The sequence below is a fragment of the Panthera leo genome, chromosome A1, assembly GCF_018350215.1.
Source record: "Panthera leo isolate Ple1 chromosome A1, P.leo_Ple1_pat1.1, whole genome shotgun sequence".
NCBI lineage: Eukaryota > Metazoa > Chordata > Mammalia > Carnivora > Felidae > Panthera > Panthera leo.
The window spans coordinates 149,915,631-149,935,834 of record NC_056679.1 but is presented as its reverse complement, the minus strand read 5'-3'; the positions used below and the strand labels follow the sequence as shown (position 1 = coordinate 149,935,834).

Genomic DNA, 20,204 nt, shown 5'->3' with positions numbered 1-20,204 from the left:
TAATATTTTTTTAATGCTTATTTTTGAACGAGAGACAGAGCAGGGGAGGGGCAGAGAGAGAGGGAGACACAGAATCCAAGCTTTGAGGTGTCAGCACAGAGCCTGACGCAGGGCTTGAACTTCATGAACTGCAAGATCGTGATGCAAGCCGAAGTTGGGACGTGTAACCAATTGGAAGCCACCCAGGCATCCTGGTAAATATGCAGTCTTGAATAGTTGTCTCGATAAAAATATTAAGTTGCTATTAACCAGTAGATGGGTGTTATAGTTACTAAGAATTTTTCAAATTAAAGATGTTTAAGAAGTTTAATTCGAATTGAAGTGAGTTGATATTAAATGTAACTCCACAGACCTCTGTGCCAATTTCCTAAGGCGCAAATGGGGAAAATAATCACCTATGTTTCCTAGGATTAATTGGAATAGTGGTTGCCTATATTAAGTGTTAATAAATGTTGGATAGAAATAGTATTCAGGTATTTAACTGTGATTTTACTATTCTGTTTTATTCATAATTTGGAACCAAATTATGGATGTCTGCTGAATTTTTTCTGGAATACTGGTTGAAGGAATTCGGCAAAACTCAGTAGCCCTGTGAATCTGAATGTTATGGATACACAGCTTTCCTCAATGTCTGTGCATCCCAGGCTGCACCTTCCATTTAGAGTATATTTTAATTACATCTCAGTATTTGAGGACAGTATTTACTATATGCATATTCTTCTAATAATTTTTTATATTTTAGGTTTTTTATTTTTAGTTCCTTCTCACTTTAGAATGAGGAATGAAGTTCATTAAGTGTGATTTTATAAAAGTCGAATAGAAGAAGCTTAAGTTGACCATTTCCCAGTGCATTCCAAGTTATGTAGCAGTGCTCCTAGCCTCTAGACAGCACTGTGGAGTGTTGGTAACTTACCTTGTTTGTCTTTTAGGTCAGTAAGCTTTGGCATCTGAGCAAGGTCCACATTTATCTCTGCAAAGTCTCCTACCCAGCCCCATTTTAAAAGTTTTAGAGGCTTTATTTCATCATTGACCCAACTAGTTACTGCAAGTTCCACCCTACAAAGGTAAATGATGTTTCCTATTCCAGCTTAAAAGATAAACGTGGCATTAAAATGTGATTAGTGGTGGAGAACTCGATTGCCTAGTGCTAGAATTTGGACCTCTTTGCTCCATGTCCCTTCTGGTCTGTCCTTCATCCTGTAACCCAAGTGGGATACTCCCGTAAAGCAGGAGTGATGGAAAAGTAATGGAATTGACACCAAGAGAAAGGAGCACAGGGCTGTTGAACACCACTGCTCACCTGCCTCCACAGAAGGCTTTTCTGCCATGTACTACTTTTTGTGTGCCTTCCCCCTCCTACACAATCATAGGAGGGAAGGAATTGTTACTTGTCTTTTTCTTGCTAGGCCTTGCTCTGGTACTAAATTTGAACTGCCCCTGAAGGAGAAAGAAAATAATGAAATGCTTAGCTGGATTTAGACAATTATTCAAGATATCCCTTGGTTTTATTTTAACTTAACCCTTGTGAATACTTCACAAAAATACATATACAGAAGCAAATAAAACTATACAAACTAAATATGCAGCAGATAGAACAAGTAGTCAGAAGTTCAAAGATGGAGAACTTTAAAAACATCAGTTTGGAAATGAATACTTTCAACAAAAGCATTCCAGGTGTTTTTAAACACAAAATAAATTGGTAATGTATACAATGGATGAATGGGGAACATGCCTTGATCAGTACAACGACCAATAATATTTATTGAATTCAAACTATTTACTGTTGTAAACATGTAACGAAAGCATCATGAGATCTAAATACAGTCTTTGACAATTCCAACAAAATAAGTGGTATGTTTAAAAAATAAAGCTGATGAGCAATAGATCCATTCTATATATTTTCTTTCAACAGTTCCAGCAAGAGAAATAGCACAGTATTTTAAAAAAGTATACAGCAAAGATTGTTCCTATTATAATGGCAAACTCTGGAAACTGTAAATACAAATAGTCAATGAACAGTCAAACGGTCGTATTCCTAATGAGGAAGGAGTTACAGTAAGAACAGTCAGTGATCCAGTTATCCTCAATTGTCAACAGAATCCTTTCCTTTTTCTTGTCAGTTGGTTTCATAGTTCTTTTTTTGGCAATTGGATGTAGGGAAAATACATTTTCCAAGTTCAAGATACAGTCATAGCATTTTGTTGTGTGAAAGGTGATCTGTACACCAAGGCTCAGAAGTTGGTAAAGATTGATTCCGTATGTGGAAAAAGTGCAAATATCCTGCACAGATAGCTTACAAAAAGCTGCTGGCACAGTTACTCACCAGCAGAATCTTGGATTTTGTTTGCATAGCTCACACATCACTGGAATGTGGAAAAGTGTGCTATTTTTTGGCAAGAGCAAAGGAGACATTATACTGATGTGAATTACCGTGTTGGGCTTGCTGCACTTGGGCGAAGGCTGCTACCTGACATCATTAGTTTTTGTATACTGGTTTTGTTTTTGTTGAAGCAGTTCTGTTATGGCCAGGAGCTTTTTCAGTACATGCTAAATAAACAAAGAGAACAGTACAAAAATAATGAGTAAATAGGGTAACAGTCTGGTCAAATTTGAGGGAGCCTGGACTTGTAAAAAGCCATTATCAATTCAAAAGAATTCAAAAAATATTAACCATTCTACTCAAAAGATGAAACCGTAAAGGTTTCTATTCAGTCCTTGACTCAGTATTTTTGTACACTTTTAAAGTAAGTAAATTCATTTGTGTGGCATTCTCCTATCTACCTAGGATAGAACATCTTTCCAGAAAACATTTATCATTACAAGTGACACATACATCTTAAACCCTGTAAGACGATGGAAGGACATTCCACTTGCAGCCTACTGAATAAAGATTATGGAAGAAAAAGGACTAGGCCTAAAATTTTTTAGTCAAATTGTCCAGTAAGAATTTTATTTTTAACTTAAGGCAGGCCATAATAAACTGCACCAGGTAGGGAGAAGACAGTATACATACCATGGACATGTAAGGAGGCCAGTGGCACACATCCTTCCTGCCTAAGCTTTTAATAAGCCAGAGTGTTATCTAAACTTGAGGATTTGGGGTTGAAGAAAACTCAAAGTCCCCAAACACAATGTTTTAATCTCTTCTACAGGGTCCCTGCCAAATGAATGGCCAGGCTAGTGACAGTATTCAGGAAGAGCTTAATAGAAATGGCATCTTCCCACGCAATGCTCCAGAATCTCTGAATCTGGAGCTTGCAAGTCACTTGGCCATGCACTGCATATGTGAGAGAAACAAAGAAAACGCCACCTCACTATTGACTTCATTGTTCATTTGCCATCTTCAGAAATCACTGAAGTGTGTGAAACACATCATCGTTTGAGGTCACACTGTGCAGTATCAAACATACATAATTTTAGCCTGGGTCCACTATTCTTTTGCCAAGATCTTGGTGGAGTTATGATTCAGATTCTTAAAAATGTAACTGAGAACAGTTTTGACCATAATTCAGCGAATTCCCTCTCAATTTTATGCTGACATTCTGCTTAAGTGTTAATCAAACATCACTGTTAGTGAAGGCTGGCAAAAACCTACCTGCTGTGCACCCCGTTCATTGCTGAGTGTTCGCAGTTCATCTGAATGGGCCACACAAATCTCATGCAGTGCTGCTAAATCACGAGACAGGTCAGTTCTAGAATGCTCTGTAGTGTCCGGAAGTTCAGGTACATTCTTTAAGAGAATCATAAAACTGCATTTACAAATACAAATCTTTATAGTCACTTCTGAAAAGATCCTAATTGCTTATAGTAGACAGAATTTTTAACATAATATTCTCTTAAACTTCTCTTAATATTCTAAGGACTTACTGAAATGTAACATTCAGTGCTAATTCTGATAAAACACAGAATCTGTGACCTCAGCATTCACATCAAACCTTATGTGTGGTTTTCTACCACATAATGGCAGAATATTGTACAGTACTGTTATTCTAAATAAATGGGTTTCCTAAACCCCTTTATTTAGAGTTCTGGGTTTTATTGATCTGGTATATAGGCAAAAAAACCCCAAAAAGACAAAACAATACAGTGTAACAGCTAATCTGGATTAAATGCAACCTAAACTTAAAATGCCTCTATTCTTGCAAACTAACCTTCATTATTCAGCCGGTATATTTTGTTTGACTTTATCAGTATATATAAGAATTACACTATGAAAGTGTGATGAGAACATGTCAGGCCTGTAATTATCTGTGGACTATGCCCAAAACATTTGCTTATGTGTGGAAATGATCACTGTTAATTATGATATCTTCAGGTAACGTTCATTAAATAACTTAGTACTTTATTAGCACTAAATAATCAATGTTAGTTTCAGCCTGAGAATAAACTTTAACATGGGCTCAGCCTGCTGGTAGTTTTGAATAAATCCACTCCTCTCCCTAATGATGATAATACTTGTTAATTAACTCAGTTATTCATTTATTCATGCAGTGAATGAAGGATTACAGAAATGAAAGACTTTAAGTGCCTAGGTCACTCAGTTAAGTGTCTGACTCTTGATCTCAGCTCACGTCATGATCTCATGGTCTGTGGGTTCAAGCCCCACATTGGGCTCTGCCCTGGCAGTGCACAGCCTGCTTGGGATTCTCTCTATGCCTCTCCCCTGCCTGCCCTCTTGTTCCCTCTCTCTCTTAAAAAAAAAAACTACAGTATTTGCCTTCAGGGAGCTTGCAGTCTCTGTAGAAGATACGTAAACGAATCACAGCAACACAGAGATATCAGAGATGTGCAGAGGACTCCTGGGAAGCAGAACAAAAGGTATTTGATTCAGGTTTAGTGCTCATCAAAGCCCTTCTGAAGGAGATACTTCAGGTGAGTGCTGAAAGATGAATTTGATTTTTGCAGGTGGTAAAGGAATATAAGAGCGTGAGGAGACAGGAAGAGTATTGGGAATTTGAAGCACTTTGAAAGGATACATTTTGAGGCCTAACTAGGAAAATGATGAGGAAGCTGGAATGTTGACACTTGTGGAGTATTAATGGAGTCCTAACCATTAATCTGAAGAATCTAAAAACTAGAAATATAGCTTAAGATAAAGCTAGCTGGTATTAAATACTGGACAGTTTGATTTTTGTTTTTTTGAGAGTGTGTGTGAACAGGGGAGGGGCAGAGAGAGAATCCAAAGCAGGGTGTCAGCAGAGCCTTGACGTGGGGCTTGAACCCCCAAACCACAGGATCATGACCTGAGCCAAAGTTGGATGCTTAACTGACAAGTCACCCAGGCGCCCCTTGACAGTTTTCAATTTTTTCAATCCTTGACCAGCTGTGTTTTTTTGATAATCAGAAATACTGGTATCTGCAAAACTTCCCTGAGTTCATATATAAGAAAGATGGACATTTGGCATTGGCCCCTGTATTTCTCAATTTTATCCTAAGTATAAACTTACGCTGTAAATAACTTTTTACACTTGTTTTTATCCCCGAGGTTGCAAACTCAGGGCCCTGGGGCAGTGCTGGTTGCTTTCATTGCATACTGGTGTGGCTGTGTTTTTAACTGAATTCGAATACCTTAAGGCAGGACATGGGTACCTCAGTCTCGTACCATAGCATTCCCTAATGTCATACACCTGGCTAAAGTGATCACCTTTTTCATAAACCTGTTTTTTATATATGAACTGGATCACTAATGTATTTTAGTTTTTAATTGATTCAATGTCTGAAAATCTACAATCAAGAATATTCAACTTTAAGAAATACAGGATCTTATAAATTGTGTGTGTGTATATATATGTATACATACATACACATAAAATACATATATATAATATATAAATTCCCTGTTTTATCATTACAGTTTATTTATAAAGGCCCAATTAAGACATAGGTAGTACCACTAAATGAAGTGTAACACTAAATCCATGTATTTTATTCTAGAAAAGCCTCAAGAACACTCATTCCAGTCCATTTATTTAACCTGGTCAGATCTGAATCATCGATCTTATTTCAAATGCCATACACTAGCAGTTCAGTAAATACAACAACAGATTATCACAGTAAGGAGATTGAACAGCTAAAAGATAATGAAGGTCAAGATAGAAATAAGTACTACAAAAGCCATAGTGAATACTTGGCATAAACCATTTAGTGTGGGAACAAATGGTTAAAATAATTTGGGAAAGCAGGCAAAGATAGGCAGCTTTTTGTTTTGTTTTTTCCCAGATGGAAAATCTAAGCTCTTGCTTAAATACATTAACTCTCAGCTATATTAACTATAGGTCTTAAAGTACTTCAAAAGTTACACACATACCCCAAGTTCATCTAAAAACATGATCATACGATGTTTGTTACTTTTGATAAATGGATTGACACCTTCCATATAGGGCTCCTAAAAACATAAAAACAAAAACCTTACAATTTACAGATCAAAAACAAACACTGATCGATAACGACCATACATGTAGCAAGAATTCTTACAATCTAATTATGCCCATCAATAGCAATACATGTTCACAAGAATTAATTTAACCATACAAATTTGTCTTCTAATAAAAGCAAATAACTAAACTGAGGAACTGGAATCTTTTTAATGAAAGAAATTCTGGATGAAAAGAAAACACTGAGCAATGACCAATAACTTTTGACTTCCCAAAAACTTGACTGATAGCCTAGTTTTGACCAGAAGCCTTACTGATAACAACTGTTAACACATATTTTATATGTTACATATATTCTCTTCTGTATTATTACAATAAAGCTAAAGAAAATACTAAAATCTTAAAATATATTTACAGTACTGTAACAGCCATAAGTGGACCTGTACAGTTTGAACCTGTTGTCAAGGGTCAACTAATTCAGATAGAATTACTGAGAAACTATTATTTGCCAACTGCCAAGATAAACATGAGCCAAACCAAGAGGTTAGAATGTAGCAGACTACAAACAATTAAAATACAGTGAGCTCAAGATTGCAACAGGAATATATACTACTCACAACCTGCTTCAGGATTCAGATAAATTCAAATGCTAAACCATACTACGAATTGCTCTCCATACTAAAATCTTAAGCCTGTTTAAAAATGTGCTATGTTGTAAAACAAAAAAGGTTTAACACAAACTCTTTTAACATCAATAACAAATGGTAAGGAACTCTAGTCAATTCCAAAGAAACAGACATGAAAAGTAAAAGTAACATTATGGTTAGCAAAAATTAAAAACAATTAATAGTCACTGACTTTTGGCAAGGATCTGAAGAACAAAAAGTCTTACCTAAGAATTTTACTCCAAAGTTAAAGGAAGTAACTGGACAATTTTGAAAGAAAGTATGTATGGATACTTGTTATAGCAGTATTTATAACAGTGACAAGTTGGAAGCCATCTAAATAATGAGTACAGGAGTATTTAACACCTACATGACAACATAATCATTAAAAATAATACAATAGTTGTACAGCAAGAAGTTTGTTAAATACTGACAAAATCAGGCACCATGGTATGATCACCACTAAATATTAACAATGCTTAGGAAGTGGTATCATAGATGGATGTTTTAAAAACTCGTCTGAGTTATTTACAGTAAATGTTTATTATGAATTAATGAGATGGATTAAGGTATGTTTAAAAATATACTTAGTGATTTTCTTTATAAAATAGCCACTATTGAAAATCTACCTAAACTGTCCATATTTCATGGTTTTATTATGTCAAAATTTCATTTGTAAGTGGCATTTTAAAGTATCAAAAGGTTTTACCTTAGCTCCAAATTCCACAAGATTTGCTAAGTTCTGCACAGATTTAGCCACTAATATCAGTGTTCTTGCAGCAATAGGAGACGGGGAATCTATGAGAGAGAATTGGGCACAGGTAATGACACTGACTCCAAAGGCATTTTCAGGTAAAGCGTTATAAATTTAGCACTTTAATATTTCTTTACCGGGGGCGCCTGGGTGGCTTAGTCGGTTAAGCGGCTGACTCTTGATTTCAGCTCAGGTCATGAATGATCTCATGGTTCATGGGTTCGAGTCTCACGTCAGGCTCTGCGCTGAGAGTGCAGAGCCTGTTTGGGATTTTCTCTCTCCTTCTCTCTCTACCCCCCCCCCCCCCCCACTGGTGTACTCTGTTTCTTTCTCAAATAAACATTAAAAATAAAATTTATTTACTGTTAAAAATACTAACACTCTTCCATTTAGAGCTCAATCTTTTTTGGGAATTACATGACCTGTATAAATCAAAAAACAAGTTAAAGGGGGTAAAGTTAAATAAACTGATCAATATTTATAGTTTGTGAAAAGGTTGGTGCTACAAGACTCAGCAGTTCTCAACTGGTTGGTATTTCAGAACACCTCAAAGCCTGCTTTATCTTTATCGCTAAAGAAGGGTCATTCCACAAACCCTTCATGACAATTCGCAAAACTAATTTCAACCCACTCAGGTTAGCAATTTGCAGTCTGTGCACTTCCCTACTCCCAATCTTCCAGTGACTACAAAATCACTTTAAAGCTCAAAAACAAATATAACATCTGGGACTTTTGCTTTATTTTAAGGAGAGAAAAAAAAAAAAAAACTTAGAATAGTGTAGAATAAACTATGAAGATTAGTCAGGAGACCTTTCCCTATAGGATGTACATAGTAGGCTACAAATGAAAACTGTAGCGATTACATATAATCCCTGAAACATAACAATTACTTCACAGTAAAAATGCATAGCTAAGTCTATTTGTCTAATTTTAGATTGTACTTTTTATCTTAAGCCGAACTATAAATAAGTAGTGCCTGGTGGCTAGGAGGCCAACATTCAGATAAACCAGTCTCTCCAAAATCTAAACTTTTTTTTTTTTTTTAACGTTTATTTTTGAGACAGAGAGAGACAGAGCATGAACGGGGGAGGGTCAGAGAGAGAGGGAGACACAGAATCGGAAGCAGGCTCCGAGCCATCAGCCCAGAGCCTGACACGGGGCTCGAATTCAAGGACCGCGAGATCGTGACCTGAGTCGAAGTCGGACGCTCAACCGACTGAGCCACCCAGGCACCCCTAAACTCTAATTCTTAATAGAACCAGAGATTTAACCATTTGAGTAGCAACAGAAGATAATGACAGACATCTGGTGACTATAATAAGGTAAAAATTCAGATTTAGTCCAAAATATGTTTAAATACAACTTTGAGCTTCTAATTATCAAAATAAAAACGGTTCAGGTTCCTTCTGTTCCTAATGGCTCATTATTACATTTGGAGTCACAGGGATCACCGTTTCCCTTTCTTCCAAAGAAGCCTACGGCATCTGGAAGTCCTTCCATAATAGATACACAGGAAATAAACCCAAATCTGCTTTGTTGGGAGTTTAAACTGGCCAATTAAAACCTCTCCTCTCTACAGGGCCACAAGTATTCACAGAGCACTACTGAACCTGTAGCTATCATTTTAATGTGACCTGAAAATACAACTTGCAGTAGTAGTGATAGAGTCTAGCGTGGACTAAAAGCACAAGGAAAGCTCTTCCCAACCTGAAAAAGCCAAGTTGCAGATTGGAAAAAGTCATCATAATGTGAGTTTCAGACACAGGTAGGGATGGGGAAAGAGTGACACGTGTCTAGTCACACCACCTCAGGCTTCAGATATTAGATGGAAAGAAAAGGTAAGTAAGAGAGGGTAAATAGCAAAAGGAAGGAAGAAGAAAAGGGCACTTTGGAATGCTTATGTCAAGTTTTAGAACTTGATAATAAAAAATCAGATGTCAAAGATAAAATGACATACAAGGTAAAAAAATAAAATCAGATGTCAAAGATATAATTTTATTCTAATTTTTTTAATTTTAAAATTTTATCAAAAGCTGATTACCTGAGATGATATTAAACATCCGTGGATTCAGGATGGCAGGACAGATAAGTCGAAGAAAAACAAAACCACTGAATGGGAGGGAAATTTTCTTTTTTAGAAAACTATATATGTTACATAAAAATAATAAACAAAAGTTTTAATACTTGTAGAACCATGAACTATGAATTAATATAAGGAAGCCCAAACATAGCTTCAAGAAAATAATAAGCTAAAGTATCTTACTTTAAGAACATGTATCTCTGCTTCTTATACTAGTTCCTTTTCCCAAACTTGGAATTTTCAGTTTATTTTGGGAAGATTTAGGTTGTATCTGTAACATTTACGGTCTTGGCAACTCTTTATTTATCCCGCGCTAGTAGTGCATCTTACACTTGCTTTGAGGAAGAAGTAGTATTAGGAACACTAAGAATTTCTGAAATACTATAGGAGTACAAATAAACCTTTTTATAGATACATAGTCCTGTACGGTCCTAAAACTTATATTCTCTCACTTCTTTCTTTACTTATTTAAATAGAATAGCCCTATAAAGTCGTTATAAATCAAGTTGATTATTCTGATTTTGTTAATGAATTACCAAATAAGAGCCCACTGTAGTAGGGAAAAGTGACTTCCTGATAAGTGAAAATGTATTCAATTTAATGTTGAAAAGCTTTTATGATAATAAAGAAAAAGACCTCACCTTCTCCATTACGGAGAGGGTAAACCAACTCCTCAGCATTTACTTTCCAACATCACAACAGTTCACTTCTTTTTGGACTCTTAGAAATGGTTGTTACTTCTCAGATAGCATTTATTGCAATTGTAATACACAATTATCAGCTCTTTAAATACCTCTTTTAAACTAATTTGTGAAGAATCTTGCATAAATTTTGTTTGAAAACATTTTAATACTTAAGTCTTTGAATCTGAAATCTAACCTACCAACATTTAATCATGAAAGAATTTCAGTATGCAAGTCTACTTTCTGTGTATTTTTAGAGGGAATTTAACTTTAAAAAGGATACTAGGACCTACACTAGGGTCAGAAATCATCACCTTGGGCATAAGTGCCCCTTAAAAACTGTATAGTGTCCAACAATTCACATAGCAGAATTTCCTGCTGCATTTGCTTAACAATTATACTCATTTGAAACTGAGTTTACAAAAACTTTAATTTACATCATATACACAACTGTGCTGAAACATGCTTATAATTCTTTTCTAATTCTCAGTCACTACTAAAGCCAAGACATACAGAATCTACAGTTCTTCAACACTCATGTCCTATCATTACTAACCAAGAGAAATTTTAACTGTAGAAAGAGTAGAAAACCTCTTTTACAAAACTCAGGCTGGGGGCAGGATTAACACACATTTTTCAAAATCACCTGTATAGTATTTGTGTCTTGAGTGGTTGTCTAACTTCTTTTTAATGGGATATAAAATGACTGACAGTATATATTCTCCATAATATCTTATTATTTGACTGCTATATTCTCTGATGCTTTTGCACTGAATCTCCAGTTGTCTTCAGTGGGCTGGAGGTACTTAACAAAAGCCTATAATAGCTTAGAGATTTTGACTGGATCTTAGAAGCCTGGCCTTTAGTTCTGCCTCAGCACTACATGACCTTAAGCAAACAATTTTAACCTCTTCTAGAGCTGCTTCCTCATTGGAAAAATAAGTTAAAATAATGATAATGAAGTCCCTTTGTGTAAGATACAACATTCTGTGACTTGCCAAAGCAATTCCTCCTAATTAATGCACAGCAGGCACACAAAAACACAGCTTCACAACTAGACTGGAGATTAGCCCAGAGTCACAGACTATTATAAACCAAACAGTCAGTATCTCAAGGGTCAAATATTGCTCCTCCTCTTTAGCATCACATCAATCTGTTCCACTCCTCCCACTGTCCCCTTCCCTCCTCTTCTCTGTGCATATATGTGTATATGCCTATATGCATGTAGATATGTGTTGTGTATATGAAGAGTACTATATAAGATAAAAAAAATCCCAAATAGTTAACTATGAGTGTTCAGGTTTTTAGAAAACGTATACAGTAGCTAAATATCTCTTAGTAACTTCCAAAAAAAACCCACAGTAAAGTTATAGTTTCAAAGCCTCTGAACTCAGAAAATATTCAACAGGACTCTGACATCAAAGTCAGAGAAAAAAGTCTTCAATACTGTTAGTTGTTAGTCTTCAAATTTTCACGGTTACCCACTTGACTCTCCATGCATGCTATACATAATGATATAATGAATGAATTGATGAGCCTTACCTAACAACTCTTGTTCTCATGGTCGTATTTGTAGGCCACTTGTGCTGGACAGATTTCTGTAAACACCCATAAATATATCTCAGTGTCCTGCCAAAACAACACAATTGTCTCAATACATAGAGTGAGGCAAAATGCTGATCTCACTGCAGCCAAAAGCTTAATTTACCAAATACATGTTTTAATGCAACTTGCCTTCCCTCCACCCCAAAAGTACTCTGCTACAAGTAACAACACATTTAGCAAGGGATAACGAGAACAAGTTGTCATCATCAATTCATTCAGCTAGTTCTTTACATTTACTTTGGGAGAAATTTTACCATTTTTAGAATATTTCTGTATTAATGAAAAAGATGAAACAAAGTACAGGAATGAGGATACAGAGGAAATACTAAGTTTAGATGCCAGGAAGACAGATTTTTGACTTAAGTTCACTCCTACCTGAGTGAGTTCACTTACACTAACAGCTGTTAGGCAGATACTAATTATCTGGTGCATATCTAACCAAGATCTGTATGATCCCCTCAAATCTGAGACTATTAAGTCTCTACTCACTACCAAGTTACCGTAGAAACCAGACATAGTAGCCTATATAAAAAGGTTTTTATGTTCATGTAAATATGTCACCACAGTGGTTTCTTCAAGTCACTCTTTTGCCTTAAACACAATTTACCTTATAAAGATGAAAAACCCTAACTTTTTCAGAGTATAAAAACAGGACAGTGGAAAAGCTTACACATGTTTTAGAAATACAAATTTTTCAAAATGCAGATACACAATTTCTTGTCAAATTAATAAATTTCACCACTTACGGTGGAAGTATTTCTGAAGCCATGAATATTTTCTCCACAAGTTCTGAAAGTATGTTCAATAGGTGTGCTAAATTAGTGTTCACATCTTCATTTTTTTCTAACTTTGATGGACTTAACTAAGAGAAGGAATAAATCAATATAAATGCATCTTGCCAATGATAAATGCAAATGAATCAAGGCAATCAAATAGTTGTTTTCAAGGTTCTCTGTTTTTCCATTTTTCAATCTGTTTTAGTCTTGGGGGTAAGTATAAATGGGAATTTTAAGGCAGTCTGCTCTTTGGAGATCATTTACTATTAATTTCCAATTACTCAACTGAAGAATAAGCAGTGATTATTCAACACTTCAGCTGTTCTGGGATTAATACCAGTGTTAAAGTTCTCTTTTATTCATTCACCATGCTTTACCATAGATTTTTATAGGCACACAAATTGAATTAGACATTATTTAAAAACTATATATATTCTCAACTAGAAGACAAAACCCCATCTTTAGTGGCCACGTATTCACAAATATACCAGGAATATGAGAAGAATGATTACCATAGATTATACAATCTATTTTATTTATTTGGAAAAAAAATGATTAAAATAGAAAGGGTTTTCTGAATGCCGTAGGCAGAATAATGAACGTTTCTCAACATTTTTCCAGTACCCCTTGAGATCTAAGAGTTCTGATCTAGAAACAATGGACTAGATTTATCTACGTCTCAACTCCCTAGCCTGAATCCAGTGTCCACAGACTCTCTTCAGACTTTCTCCACTTCTGTATCCATTTCAGTTAGGCCAACTATGTCATTACCCCAGGTTTTCAACACTAAATCAATTTCTTCCCTCTATGTTAATTAGTAAAAACTGGCAACTTGGTGCAAAATTAACATCTGACAGGTCCCAGTGTATGTTATCAAAAGCAATTCCTTCTTTTATTAACTTGGTATCAGATCTAAAAAATGTATTTAATATCTTCCTTCTATAGATGTTCTACCTTGAAAATCAGATGAGAGAAGAGCCATGTGAGATTCCATTCTTTATCTTAATGGTTTATTATGAATATACACTGAAGGCTTAATAATTAATCCTAAAAGGATGCTTTTATCTGCTTTTGAATGGATTATATCGTACTTCTTTCCCCCAAAAAGCCTTCAAGGACACCCCTAGTTGTTATTATGAAGTGTTTCACAGACCTTAACTATGTTATAAAACGTTAAGTCTCCAGCAAAAACTTCAATTTATGTTATATACACTTTCTGAAAGCAGCATATCCTTTATCATTAGTACAGCAGGAGAAATGAGAAAGTACTTTCATTAATTCCTGGTGTAATTTCTGATTTTTAATCTCAAAGTACATCTTTTTTAAAAAGTGTTTTGTCTAATGTTTTTCTAAATGTCTCACAAAATGTGTAAGTGCTCTGATGAATAATTTTAGAAGCTAATATATTTGCCTTAAAACATAATTAGCTATAAAGCATTACCTATTAAAATACCCCCTTTAAATACTTAAACATGAAATTCGTACCTCGCAAGACTGCTTGCTTTCCATGATCTTTAAAATCGAGTCTTTCAAAGCATGATGAACAAACTGTGTAGCAGTGGCTTTCATATACTGCTCCATCAAGGTGCTCGCAAGTGTTGTGGCTCGAAATAGAGTAGTGGCTTCATCTACACAAGTATTTATTTTGAAAGATTATTTGTAAAGGACTGTACTAATGTGAACGAGACTGGAAATTAACTTCATTTTTAAATACCTCATTTGTATGCAGCATTGAAGTACTGATTATAATAACAACCTATATTTCTAAAACTTAACTCTTCAAAGGACTTTACTACTTCATTAGATCATCAACAGACGGTGTTGACACTGCCATATTCATAAGAAGAGAAAAAAAAGGCTTAAAATGATTCTATGACCTGTAAGACCAAAGAGCCACTGAGTGACAAAACTCCTATCGGAATTCAGCTTTGATGTCCACTGAGCCCATGCTTTGAAAACTCTGAGTTGATTTCCAAATCAGAATATAATTATGTGGTATAAACAACTAGACCTATCATTTGGATCATTCTGTAGTGTGTAAAAACACCAAGTCTCTATCATATATACCTGAAACTAAGAAGATATTCTATGTCAATTATACTTTCGTTTTTTTTAATGCAGAAAATGACCCCCCCCCCCCGCCAAAGTCCCAGTATAAATCATTAGCCTAAAGTATGGCTATTGATGACCTAAAAAACACAAACACTGCCAAAAATGACAATCTCAGTGTAACATATGGACCATCACTTTATCCTTCCTGACAAATCTGTATGTTTTTACATATTCTATGATTGGGAGGAAATAGTTCTAGTTTCTACAATTTATTGGGGAACCTAGAAGCAAGCACCGTTATTGAGCCAAAGTGCTAGTTGGAAAGGGGTTAATTGTGACAAATATGTAAGCTGTTACAAAGCACTGTGGATCCAGCTGCATTGCTACAAATAAAATGCAACCATCACTCAACTTTTGTGCAATGGATTAGTAAGTCAAATATAAACAAGAGAACATGGTAAGTCTACCAAACTGTTCTTAAAATCAAGTACCATGTGCCATGAATAGGGACAAAAAGTCACTTTCTTATGGCTTCTAATAGTTCACCATGACAGAAACTTGTTTGAAATACTAACTGGTTCCCACAGCCAAATGTTAGCCAGCCCAAGAATTTTAAAGATGATGTCATTTTAAAGTATCACACCAAAACGTCCATACTTTACCTTCCATGCTTATTTCTCTGTCATTTAGTGTACATAACAACAATGATTCAAGCTTTTCATGAAGAAAAATCCTCAGTAGGATGCTAGCCAGTAGTGTTCGGTCCTGTCCACATACATGTGATAAAGCATAGACTACATGAAGCTCCTTTTGCAGTATAAGCTAAAAAGCACATCAAGAAAGATTGTTGAAAGTATGCGGCATTAAACTCTCAATGAGACTAACAGGAATTGTGTTATGTTCTTCTATTCAGAAATCTGTTCTATTGAAAACATCTGTTAAAACTAGAATGAGTTTATTGCCTACATATCTACAGTCTCTTAAGACCAACATCTTCCTAGCACAAGGCTTTTCAACCTTCTGTGCCTATCACTGTGCATTAAGCTATACCATTACTATAATTAATGGATCTTTTATTTAAATGTTAAATATTTCTGTTAATTCCATCAAAAATAATTAGACTGGTAAATAACTTAATACCTCTTTAAATTCACTGTACTCTTCTTCTGGCATGATTTTTTCCATAGAATATCGTGCTCGGACACGCAGGGATCCTGGTTCAATACCTTTTAATGGTATATGGGAGCTCAGCAAAAACCATTCATCTGTGGCATGCCCTTTCTGTAACCGGCTCAACTGGCAGCGCATAAATACTTTGATAGAAAAACATCAAATGATTACCATCTAAAAAGATGACACTATAATTAGTCATACAAGTAAATTTTCCTGACATTTTGTTTTCTCTATAGTGTTAGATGCTTTAAAGGACTTTTCAGTGGTAACACAAAACCAAGAGTTGACACTTCATATACTTCGTTCACTTACTGAATGCCTACTGTGTGCCAGACTATGGTGCGCAGGGACATGGGACACAGACATGATTAAGACATGGTCTCTGACTTGCATTGGAGGTCACCGTCTAGCCAAGAAGGCAAGAAATCAATTATGGTTCCATGTGGGAAGTGCTGTAACAGTGCTTAATGCTACCGAAGTACAGAGAAATAATACATAATTCAGCCAGTGGAGGTTAAAAATCCATTCCAAACAGGTAACCCCTAAAGCTAATGTGTAACAGGATGTGGAAGTGTAGCTAAAGAGAAAGGCAGAGAAAAAGAAAAAGAGAGCACAGTTCAAACAGAAGGTACAGCGGGCACGTTTAAAATCCATGGATTACTTAAGAACTACTAAGAAGGCTGGCATACCTAGAGAGGACATACCACAGATACACTATGAAAGCAATGGGAGGAGTGAGTGAGGAAAGGGCTTTTCTTCTCTGTTTACCAGGGGTTTGGATTTTATGTTTGAAGTAATGGGAAACCACTAAAAAAATGTTAACCATTTAAATAGTACAGAAATTACAGAATAACTATTTTACAGAGAAAAATTCAGGCTTTGATCTGTTAACGCCTATCATTTCTTTCCCTACGCCTGACTTTTAAGAAGGTATTAGCCTAATTCAGTGTGGTGTGAACTGTTAAATCCCACTGCCACCTGCTTCAGCAGAGGCTGGGCAAAGGTGTGCTACCAAGAACAAGCACTGAGAAGGTTCATCAGAAATGAATAAATAGTAGACTAATTTAAAGAAAAAAAATTAATAGAGTGCTTTTATTCACTTACATCAAACTATATGGAAAGAGGAAAAACCTAAACAGTAGAAAGAAGGGATAGTGGAAGCACCACAGAAAGAGGGCTGCTCTCACTGTCCTCTCGTTCTTCCCATCTACTGGGGAGAGGAAGATGAGAGAGATGATACAGAGTTTAGTAACAAGGACTTAAATTTACAGTAGGTACAATTTAGCGATTTTGGCCTTTTTTTTCTTAAACGTTTTCTCAACAATCAAAGCTTTTTAGAAGTACAAAAAGAAACTATGTTATTAAATTATGCCATTTGCTCTTTTGTAAATCTCTGTTTTAGACTACATTTCATATAAATTTAAAAAGTATAATGTGTTTTACTTCAGTAAGAAATTTCTGTATCAACTTACAGATATCAGGATCTTTGCTTTTCTTTGTTTTGTTACTAAGAGTTATTTCAAATCTGTTAATGTCAGGAGGAAGATCACTAAAGGAGCAAAAAGAAAAAGAATTAACAAAACATCCTGGCATCAAACTATCTAATTCTTTTATTTCTAGTATCAAATAAATTCTTTATATCTGCTACTAAACAGTTTGAACATGCTGGATTTAAAAATGGATACAAAACATGTTATTATCTATAAGACAGGAATGCAGACAAGCAAATCATTCCTACTATCTTTAACCTCAAGTAAATCCTGGAAACCCTTGTAAACATTTTCTGTGTGTGTTAGTAAATGATTTTATACTTGTCAGTAACGCTAATTCACATTAGTAACTAGGTGAAAAACCAAGGACACAGCACTTCACTAATCAAAAGTGACCATATACAGCAGGAAAAAAAAAAAAAAAAAAGTATGTACTATTAAAACGCCTGGACTGGTACCTTGTTCTGACCATTGAGATACAGAGATGATGGGGGGAGGAAGGGAAGGGACCACGAAAGAAAATGCAACAGGATAAAAGAAAATGATTTAATGTAATACTAAAATAAGACTTACTCAAAGACAAACTCTTCTGACCATACTGGGTTTTGCCCTTCCCTTGCATGAGTTTTTGCTACCTGGACACTGTTCAGGTAGATGTTACAATATGGATTTGTAAAATGTTTTACGGGGAGTTTATGGGCTTCTTCAATGTGTAAAACAAGACTGCTGACCTAAAGGAAACACAAAAGTTATTACCCCAGATTTTAAGACTTATGCTTTAGGCTTCAAAAGCAATTAGTATAAAATAACAACCAACCAACCAAAAGTGACTTATTTTTCTCCTTTCTTTAGAAAATGACCTGTAATTACATTTTCCTCCTGTGTGATATATAAAATACAACATTCAAGCATTTGAAATAATTCTTCTCACAAAAAGTGCAGTTTTATTTTACAAGTTAATCCTCCAATTATATTCTTGCAGTAATTTAATGAAATGCATCGTTTTTACTAAAAAACAGTGGTTCAGAGAAAATGAAACAAAGAGGATTTTTTATTAACGTAAGTAAACAATTGTCACCACCCAAATCAAAATCCTCTAAGTTAAAATAAAGCTCATTTGGAAGATTTATTTCTATAAACCTCTACAGCTAGAAACTATTTTTTAATTTTTTTTTTTTTAAGAGAGAGTGTGACAGGGGGAGGGGCAAGGAGAGAGGGGAGACAGGATTCGATGTGGGGCTCGAACCCACCAACCATGAGATCATGACCTGAGCCAAAACCAACTGCTAGACATTTAACTGACCGAGCCACCAAGGCGCCCCCAGAAAATATTTTTAATACACTGATTATGCCTTCTCGTTTTACAGAAAAATATACAAATCCAAAGAAACTAAGTTATTTGTCAGTTTTGGCCAAAACCTAGACCATTTGCTTTCTAATACCAGGCCCTCTTTCCCTCTGGCCATACACTACTTGTGTGGCATTGGACAAGGTGGCCTCACCTCCTCTATAATATTAGGATCAAGTCTACACTGCAAGTTGTTGTAAGGATTAGCAATAATATGTGTAAAAGTTCCAGCAGAGTACCTGCAAAAGGGCTCAAGAGATAAAAATGGTAACTTTATAGCTATAAAGTTTCACACAAGACACAATATGCAAAAACTTAGTCTGATTTTTTAGAGCTTACAAAATGTTAAATTATGATTTGAGAACACATAACAATTATGTGTATAATTAAATGTCCTTGGAGAAAGGGTTATTAGACTTTTGATTACAGGAACTATAACTTACAGTCATCTAAATATTAACCATTTATTCACTTGAAATAGAGCAATATATTAAATTCACAAAGATTACTAGAAATTTCCATAAATAAAACAAATACTCTACTAAATGTTCCTCATAACTCCAAAATGTTAAAATTACTTAACTTTTTCCAACTATCTAGGGATAGCTATTAAAAAAAAAGATATGGAGGGTATAGAGTTGATTTTACATAACCTAGGAAGAAAGAGAAAGCCCAGCTTAACTCTATAAAATGATCACGTATGACATGTTAAGGTTCAAATAAGACAGGATACTAGTTATGTAATAGGTTTCAAAAGCAATTACTATAAAGTGAAAAACTGAAAAGTTTACTGGGATTAATGCTTAAAGTCAGATGATTATTTTCAAAAAAATACCTTTAGTGCTACCTTTTTAAAGCAGGCCAAAATAATTTTTTGAGGAAAAAAATAATGAAAGTGCCCAACAGAATGGTTTTTGTTGTTGTTGGTTTGGTACTGTTATTTTAAGTAGAAGAAATAAAATCCTTGGTATGTATTCAAAAGATGGCATTATGGACTAAGTACCCACTTAGGTATATAAAGAATATTCTCTTTCATAAATAACTATTTCTCTTGCTACTGAAGCAAGCAGAAGCATGGTTTTAAAATTCCTGGAAAGACAAACTTCTCTTCAGAATTCAAAAGTGTTTGTAATGTTGCCCAAAACAGTTCAGCTAGAAATAAAAATGAAGAGCAAAGTAACAAAGCAAAATGTGACAACCTCAA

General features: G+C 35.1%; 1 protein-coding gene and 1 long non-coding RNA gene across 2 annotated transcripts in view; one reads left to right on the top strand and one right to left on the bottom strand.

Moving 5' to 3' along the window:
- Positions 1-67: 67 nt before the first annotated feature.
- LOC122222440 lies at positions 68-4,168 on the top strand. Its single transcript, XR_006203758.1, has 2 exons — positions 68-1,064; positions 3,153-4,168. It is a non-coding gene; the product is annotated as an uncharacterized LOC122222440 (long non-coding RNA).
- Positions 1,742-20,204, bottom strand: part of RASA1 (RAS p21 protein activator 1) — a 115,232-nt gene continuing 96,769 nt past the window's right edge. Inside the window, exons 14-25 of the mRNA XM_042942920.1 lie at positions 18,226-18,383; positions 17,635-17,711; positions 16,130-16,302; positions 15,652-15,811; positions 14,423-14,565; positions 12,908-13,023; positions 12,099-12,185; positions 9,835-9,902; positions 7,749-7,837; positions 6,308-6,385; positions 3,596-3,730; positions 1,742-2,547 (exon numbers count right to left, since the gene is read on the bottom strand). Coding sequence (XP_042798854.1) covers positions 2,464-2,547; positions 3,596-3,730; positions 6,308-6,385; positions 7,749-7,837; positions 9,835-9,902; positions 12,099-12,185; positions 12,908-13,023; positions 14,423-14,565; positions 15,652-15,811; positions 16,130-16,302; positions 17,635-17,711; positions 18,226-18,383 — 1,368 coding nt within the window. The 3' untranslated portion in view covers positions 1,742-2,463. The remainder of the gene's footprint in view (positions 2,548-3,595; positions 3,731-6,307; positions 6,386-7,748; positions 7,838-9,834; positions 9,903-12,098; positions 12,186-12,907; positions 13,024-14,422; positions 14,566-15,651; positions 15,812-16,129; positions 16,303-17,634; positions 17,712-18,225; positions 18,384-20,204) is intronic.